This window comes from Apis dorsata, unplaced genomic scaffold (genome assembly GCF_000469605.1).
Source record: "Apis dorsata unplaced genomic scaffold, Apis dorsata 1.3 scaffold_220, whole genome shotgun sequence".
NCBI classification, from domain to species: Eukaryota; Metazoa; Arthropoda; class Insecta; order Hymenoptera; family Apidae; genus Apis; species Apis dorsata.
The window spans coordinates 405,098-413,361 of record NW_006263502.1 but is presented as its reverse complement, the minus strand read 5'-3'; the positions used below and the strand labels follow the sequence as shown (position 1 = coordinate 413,361).

General features: G+C 41.7%; 2 protein-coding genes across 4 annotated transcripts; both read left to right on the top strand.

Moving 5' to 3' along the window:
* The first annotated feature begins 228 nt into the window (after nt 1-228).
* LOC102674215 lies at nt 229-2,685 on the top strand. The gene is made up of 2 exons (XM_006615248.2): nt 229-1,185; nt 2,212-2,685. Exons 1-2 carry the CDS (start codon nt 258-260, stop codon nt 2,541-2,543), a joined length of 1,260 nt encoding a protein of 419 aa, XP_006615311.1. The 5' UTR covers nt 229-257; the 3' UTR covers nt 2,544-2,685.
* Nucleotides 2,686-2,829: 144 nt separating this feature from the next.
* On the top strand, nt 2,830-6,040 carry LOC102673904. 3 transcript variants are annotated; one of them, XM_006615247.2, is made up of 5 exons: nt 2,830-3,394; nt 3,757-4,019; nt 4,158-4,374; nt 4,614-4,942; nt 5,150-6,040. In XM_006615247.2, exons 1-5 carry the CDS (start codon nt 3,267-3,269, stop codon nt 5,434-5,436), a joined length of 1,224 nt encoding a protein of 407 aa, XP_006615310.1. In that variant the 5' UTR covers nt 2,830-3,266; the 3' UTR covers nt 5,437-6,040. The 3 variants fall into 3 exon arrangements, with proteins under 3 accessions (XP_006615310.1, XP_006615309.1, XP_006615308.1); XM_006615246.2 differs by having other exon boundaries at nt 3,721-4,019; nt 4,617-4,942; XM_006615245.2 differs by having other exon boundaries at nt 3,721-4,019.
* Nucleotides 6,041-8,264: the final 2,224 nt, after the last annotated feature.

The following is an 8,264-nucleotide window of genomic DNA, read 5'->3' as shown; positions in this document are numbered from 1 at the left end:
GCAACCATGTCCGCCGGCAACGAGTCGTGTGACAGTGTGCTCGAGCCTCTGTGTTTGGTGATAAGGAAATTTTTGGGGAGGAGAGTCGATAAGGAGAGTCGATAAGGGAACGATGGACGATTCGTGCGAGTGAATTGGACTTTTTTGGATTTGGTTCTTCTTGGTGGAAATCGGACATCCGTGTCGATGTAAGGGAAGAGTTGAGTCTCGTATAAATATCGGAGAGTGGGCCTGTTTTTACTGGTATACTGGCGATTATGGAGACGAGCGACCCGTCGGGCAGGTTGGCCGTCGAGGATCTGTCCGACTGCCGAAGCGAGAGCAGCCACTCGGAGAGCCAGTTGCGAGCGTTTCAAGATTACGAGAGGATGAAGGAGTTGAATTTGTCGGTGGACAAGTCGAAGGATGATTGCCAGATCGAGCCCAAAGACTTTCACCTCGGTCTAGAATCGGGCAGGGCGTCCATCCGTTTCGACGAATTTGAGAACACAGGCAGGAATCACCCGTTGACGTTGAACAAGGGTAAAGATTTCGGTTACGTGGCGGGCGGTTTGAACGAGATGGCGTACACTTTGGACAGAACGGGTGAGAACGACGAGTCATTGGAGGCCGGCAATCTGTGCAGGACAAAGAATCCGACGGCCAAGGATCTCCTGTTCAATCTTCGCGAGAACAGGCACAAGAGCACGCACGCGAGCTTGACGTCGCTCTCTGACAGGTACGGAGGTAAGGATTTGAATTTCGCCGTTTCGGAGAAGGACATCAAGGATTTCGGCCTGCTGAAGAATTACAGCATCGATCGGATGAAGGAGTTTAATCTGTCGTTGGACAGGATGAGGGACAGTCATTTCGCGTTGGAGAGACTTCGAGGGGGTGGTGGATTGTTGGAGAATCCACCGATGATGGAGCACGGAGAGTTGAAGAATATGCAGATGCAATCAAGGAGCCAAGATCTCGAGGCGATCGCGCTCGAACGCATGAGACGATCGCATCTGTTGGGCGCCGATCTCTCCGCCCAGAATTTGTCCACCCAGATACCGCATCCCCATTCCATCACGCAGATGCAACATTCGCAACAGCAGCAACAACAGCAGGCCAAATCGTTTACCATCGACGCGATTCTCGGGTTGAGGAATAATCCTAGGGAGAAACGGAATCAGCAACAGCAGTACAGGAAGCATCAGGGTACGTGGTGGTGGATCGTTTGTTTTCTTGCTGGCAGAATTGCAGAATGGATTTTTAGGTGGAATGTTAGGTGGAATTTGTATTTCTGAATCTGAGATTAGGGTTTGGATTTTGGTAATTAAAGTTGTTTCTTTTTTGCGTGGATAATATTGCGTGGATCGTGAAACTTACAATCGTTTGATTTTTGATTGGATCGAGACCGGAGTGAGATGATCAAAATGAAAGGGAAGAATCGAATCATTTATTACCGGAGGATCTATCAAACTTCAGATGTATTTCCTTTGGAAACAAATGAAGATAACGTGATAAAATCGTTCTGTCAGTTGTATACATTTATAATTAACAAAATTCTCGTTAACCTCAGCAGTAACTGAGGAATAATTATACATCGATTATTTCGTGACCGAATAGTAGTTTATTGAAACCTTTTCAATTAATTTTATTATCATAATTTCGAGGTATGAGAGATAAGACACCTTGTTTTTCACGTTTCCATAACCTACCCTCAATTTTAAACCTACGTTTTGAATTTCTCTGATAAAATATAAAACGAATATGTTATTTCGAGAAAGAGTATTATCGAAATTTCTAAATAAGTTACAAATTTTTATTAATCGTGAATCCACACAATTATTAATTCGTTAGTCATAATACCGTTTTCAAATTTCTCCTTCAATTTTCCATCTTTTCTCATTTTCACAAATATAATATACGAGTAGCAATCACATTCCTCCATCTTTTCCCCTTGCGCAATTAAATTAATAATAACAAAAATTTCACACGTACAATTAACATACACATTCGTACAAATTCTTCTCCATAACAAATCGAACGAACATCCTACAAATTACTCTTCGTGAAATAAGAAAAAAAAAAAAAAATTCGCAACATTTATCAATCAATAAATTATCTTGTCTATCGATTCAAATCCCCTGTCCTTTTCCCTTTGAAAAAAAAAAAAAGAAAAAAAAAAAAGAAAAGAAAGGGAAAAGAAAATCGTGGATTTAAAAAAATATGGAATCGCAGGTCAGGAAGGTGGCGCGAAGAACGGTGGCTCGAGCTCGTGTTCCGGCGGCGGCGGCAAGTTGAAGAGGGTGCGTACGATCTTCACGGCCGAGCAATTGGAACGGTTGGAGGGAGAATTCGCGCGACAACAGTACATGGTCGGGCCAGAGAGGCTTTACCTGGCGCACGCACTCAGGCTGACCGAGGCTCAGGTGAAGGTCTGGTTCCAGAATCGGCGGATCAAGTGGCGGAAGCACCATCACGAACAGCAGAGCCAGAGGGTGCACGAGTTCCAGCGTACCCTCAACTCGTCCCTGGAGCACGAGGACAGCAACGAGGCCGACAAATGGTGAAAAGAGTCCGCGTCCCTCGATCGTGAAGCGCGACTTCGCCCACCCCTCGTCTCACCCCCGTTTCTTCCGTTCTCCGACCCCAGAGATGTTCGACCGCTCGCGTTCGAGGAGGAGGGCTTGACCTTGGGCCAAGGACGATACACGCTCGGTTCTCGGAGCGTGCTGTGACGATTCTTCTTCTTCCTTCCTCGAAACGATCTCTCTCTTCCCCGCGTTTTCCCCTCCCATCTGTTTCGTGACGAAAAATTGTGACTCTTCGTATCGCCAGATCGAAAGATATTTTTCGAGATTCGACTTGGATTTCGGCCGATTTTTCGCGCGGAATGTGAAGACGAGGATAGGAGGGACGTAGGAGTTGTAGATGTTGATGATCGAGAATAATCTTGACGAGGAAATGTGAGATCCAGTTGACGATTGATTCAGAACGTTGATGTAAATTGACGAGAGACGATACGTAGATCGATCGATCTTTGAATGAATTTTTTTTTTAGATTGTGTATTTCTCCGTCTTGAAACGGACTCGAACGATTTCGATTCCTCTTATCGTTTTGATAATTCTTCGATGTTTGTATTCGATGCTGTTACGCGGTGAGGGGATAGGAGATAAAATTTCTTTTTTAACGAAATTATGTAAATTGTCGTCCGATAACATAGTGTGTGAAAGTGAAGAGACGATTGTTCGACGATTCGCGGACACTGTGGACGAACGACGAAAATTAAACGATGAAACAAGCAGAAAATCTTAGGTCGAAGTACATTCAACACATGTACTTTGACACAAGGGATCCGCCTGATATGTGCTGGAGGCATCCCCAGAGGAGAAGTCAGTCTTTTCCACTAAGCAGAAGCAGGTAAGTATTCATTTCCTTTCAAAATCTTTTCTTTCTTTCCTTTTCTTTCTTTTTTTTTTTTTTTAGAAAGAACTTGAGAATATAATTTTTCTTTTTTTATTTCCGAATTAAATTTCTGAAGACGTTAGAATATACGATCAGTATGTATACGTATAAAAAATGAAAAAAAGAAAAACTGTCCACTAAAAATATTTTACCTTTGAAAATAAAAAGAGAAAAAAAATATTCTTGCAAAAAGAAGAAGTAATCTTAAATAATCTTGATGATAAAGATAATCTTCTGGAAAAATCTCGAGAAATCGGTTTCTCATCGAAATGTATCTTAAGGAGCCCGGAATCACCGACGAACTATTATTCCTCGAGTTCTTACAAGCCGCAAAAGGGTCATATGTGTTCCGGCCCGATGTACTCGAAGTATACCTCGCATCACGGTTCCGACGCTATGTACATGCAGGCTCGTTCCAAATCTCACCGAGACGTGCACCATCCCTCCAACTTGTCGCCCAAGAGGAAGATCCACTACGACGACGAGTTAGGGGACATCGAGAAATTGAAACTCATCGACGAGGAATTGGGGAATATCGTGGAGGGCAATGTGGACGAGAACGTCGAAGAGGAGATAACAGGTTCAGAATATTCACGAAACTTTGATTGATTCGTGATCAAATTATCTCGTTTCGATTTTAAATTATATCGCGGAGAGAGGATCATCTGAGAGAGAGAGAGAGAGAAAGAGTTTGGAATTTTTCTATATATATATATAGCGGAAGAGGATCAAGAGTTCTTGGACAAGGATTACGAGGAGCACGAAGCGGACGATGAAGTGGAGGAGGAGTCCGACCCGACCCCCCACGCTCATAGGCCTCAAAGAGCAAACAAGACCGAATTGTTGAAACAACGATGGAGATCCGAGCAACAGCCGGACCCGCGAAGAATCCGTGGCCAGCAACGTGTCACTTTAGTAGATAATCCTTCTCCCAGGTAAAGATTCTAGGAAAAATCTATATATGTATTTTCATCCTTTTCCTTCTTTGCACGAATCTTAAAATATTTTATTGGAAAATTTGTCTTTAATCAATCCATTTGTACTTCGAACATTCTTTTTCTTTTTCAAAGTCTTTCATCGAACAGAGAGCATACGGTGTTCACAATTTTTTTTTTAAATTTCAATCTGGTTCAATCTAAAGCGATAATTCGAAGGAATTATTCGTGATTCCTAGTAGATACTATCATAACGTGGCCGAGCACGACATATCCGAGCCCTTATCAGAAGAAGATTTCGTCCGAACGTCGATGAAGACTTCGAAGCGGCAGCCCTCTGACTATTATTGGGTGCCGAGGACCGACCCCGATCGATACGAAAACGTGACGCCGTTAATGCGGCGTGCCCGCACCAAACCGGATATGGATCGTCTGATAGACCCGGAGATGAGCAAAGCGAGAAGGTGCAATCGGTGCGGTAACTTGTCGAGCAAGAAGAACGAACCGCCCGTGAAGAGTACTTGCAGATTTGACGATTCTGCGAATATTCCTATCAAGGGATCGATCGGTGAGATTCTGTATTTTATCGCGTTTTATTCTACACCATATATCGTTTTATTTCTCAAAAATTATACATTGTTTATTTCGAAATCTTCTTCTCTGTGCTTCTTGAAAATAATAATGGAAATTTTGCATTCAATTCGGATAGAAATTAAAATAAACGTATAGTCGAAAATCTGTTGCGAAAAAATGTTCTTATTTATCGATTTTCCAGGTGACGAGCCCGAGAATCACGAACAATTATACGGCCGTTGCAAGTATGCCACGAAGGAAGCGAACGCTATGGATATTCCAACTCTGTACGCGATGAAGTCACGCAGATCCCGTGACTCAAAGTCGCCGATATACGACATTCCCGAGCACGGGCAGGACAAGCTTTCCCCCGAATATTGTCGATCCTCGAGATATCCAAGAAAATCGGATGCGTTCATGGAGAAGTCGAAGAGGTCGTTGCACACGTCTCACGGCACCGCGCGTATACCTCCTCGATACGTCGAATAAAATCGTTTTATCGATGAAAACATTTATACCAAGGAAGAAGAATAATAACCTGAGAAGACTACTTACAGAACCACCACCTGAAAAGAGAACAATCGAGAAAATTATTATTATTAAATCGGACCATATATGAGCGCGAATGAGAAAAATTCCAATTTATTCTCACGAACGATTCTTCGATAACGTTTCAAGATCGAAGATCCTTCCCCTCGTCTCCAACCGATTTCTCGCGACTTATTTTCGTATAAGGAATTCGTCCCTACTCATCACTGTTTAAGAATGTACGTGTCGAACAATGATAGAAACAAATGATAGAATGATGTCTCGCCTCGTTGTTACTCATATTTGAAAGAGAGAGAAAGAGAGAGAGAGAGAGTGTATGTGTGTGTGTGGCGGATGGAAGAGCGATAAATTGAAAATTAAATAGCTTCTACTCGATCGTTTCCCTCCTACTGGTTGTGTAATATATATTTTTGTAACTGTCCTCGGGTCTAGATGTTACACTTGTACGTTGTTGTCCGAGACTAAAGCTAGTTGCACGATGTACATAACGCATTAGAGCGAATCGATTAGGGTTTAAACGTCTCCTCAAGAGATTAAAAAAAAACATTTGCTTTCACGTATTCGGTGTTGGACGATCTTCTAAATGGTAATCACCGTTCTCCCTCGGCACGAAATCGATTGTATATACGAGACACCACGATTCTGACGACGATTCTGTGTACACATGTACGCGTACATGTTGCGACATAAGAATAAAACCTCGAATCTGTGCACCGAACCCAGTCTACTTTGCCTAATCCTTGCCTGCCGCACTGATTCCCCCGATCTACCGAGTGTTTTTTCTCAAATTTGATTCATGGGATGCGTTATCTTGACGATAGAATTTTTTACAGACTGATGTTTTAAATTGAAATTAAGAAATTTATGAAATTTGTATTTAAAATTTAGAGAAGATTGTATAAAAAAAATCTTTTTTGGATAGTAAAAATTTTGAAAAAGTCGAATCGCATTTTCAAAATAAAGAAATATACTTAAATTATTTCTTTCAAATTTTCCAAAGGTTTAAAATAATTAAATTAGATCAACGATACAAAATTATTTCCAATATTTTATTTTATTTATTCGAAGTCCAAAGAGAGAATTTTCAAATTGATTTTTATCATATACGAATCGTATATTCGTCACAAATTTGTAACTGGTTCAATTTTCAGGTTAAGAAGAAATCCTCAAGGGACTTCATTCCATTCGTTCTTCTTCCGTCCACCAATTGGTACTAATTAATTAGCGGCGTGTCTTGCCTCTCTTTCCGGGATTTTATTCGTTGGGCTCCACGAGCGAGGTGGAGCTTTTTGTACGAGGCCACAAAGGCCGCTTCCGCCACCGCTTTTGTTTAAATATTAATAACGCGCGGAAACTCTGTCGCTCTCTGACCGCGCCCGGAAGGCCGCGCTTTGTTCAATTAAACTTAATATCTTTATTATATCGGAGCGTCGAAAGCGGATATTATTTATTGCGGCGGAAGTCAGGAAAACGAGCCGTGCTTGGGTGGGGACGGAACCGAGATTCTGTTGTTTTTCGTACGGATGGAAACTGCTCTGGAGAATTAAATATGCTGCATATTATAGTTTCAGATTAACGGAAAAAGTATACGAATTGTTATATCTATTGAGTTTCCTTGTTCTTCTGCAATTTTTTTTCTACTATTTATATTAAGCCATAAATAAATATGGATAATTATCGCATATCACGAAAAGGGATCTATTCTATTAATATTTCGATGAAAGATATTATATTATAACGATTCGTTTACAGATTCCACGAGTGGTATGAGCAAATCGAACGTCAGCCGTCAGGAAATAGTAATCGTCCATCGGGCAACGAAATTCCTCCATGGAAAAATCTGACGCGAATGACGTCGGTAACTAATATTCGCTCGTTACGTGCAGGCCTTTTGTCGACCATGATAAATTAGCCGTCGACCCGTGTCAAAGAGGTACAAAAGAAAAGCAAACCTTCGATGGAGAATCGTACAGACTTCGCTATCAAGCATCGTGGATATCGATCAGGAAGACTGGGGATGCCGTCTAATCTATTTGTCAAATCGATCGAACCGATGTTCCATTAATCGATAGTCGCGTTAATAGAGTCACGACTGACGTTGATAAGACTTCGATTCGAAGTAATCTTCCCCAAGCATTTAAAATTCGCATTGATTGATTGATTGACGAACAAGATTTCATTGAATATTAATTTTAGGAGTCGGAATTTTACAATGATTTTGAAGAGAAAAGGATATTTTCAATGGAGAAATCACTCTTCTTTTTTCAATCTTATCAAAATCACGATCGATTTATCAATTCCTCGCTTTTCATTCAAACTATTGCTCAAATCAAATCAAATTATATCCCAAAGATCATTTAAAAGGCTAGTTTCAAACTAAAACCGATCTTTCAACCCGTTCAAACTCTAATCCCCGATCCACAATTCCTTATCTACTCCTCAAAGACGTCCAAATCCCCTCCAAAAAAATCCCAATTACCTTCCAAATCCTAACAAGCACGACAACAAACACAGTTAGAACACGAGCGGATCCCAAGTCCATTTCATCAAACCTAATCCCATCGTGAACATAAGCGACGATTATGTTCACGAACGGCAAGGAAAAATCACGACGCGACATTCGTCTCGCGAGGAGAGACGCAACTGAGGGAGGGAGACAAAGAGAGAGAGAGAGAAAGAGAGAGAGAAGAGCATCGAGGTGATAAGCCTCGATATCTCCGAGCTACACCCCCTGCGCGCGAGATGTAAGCTCCGCCTATCCCTGGGTT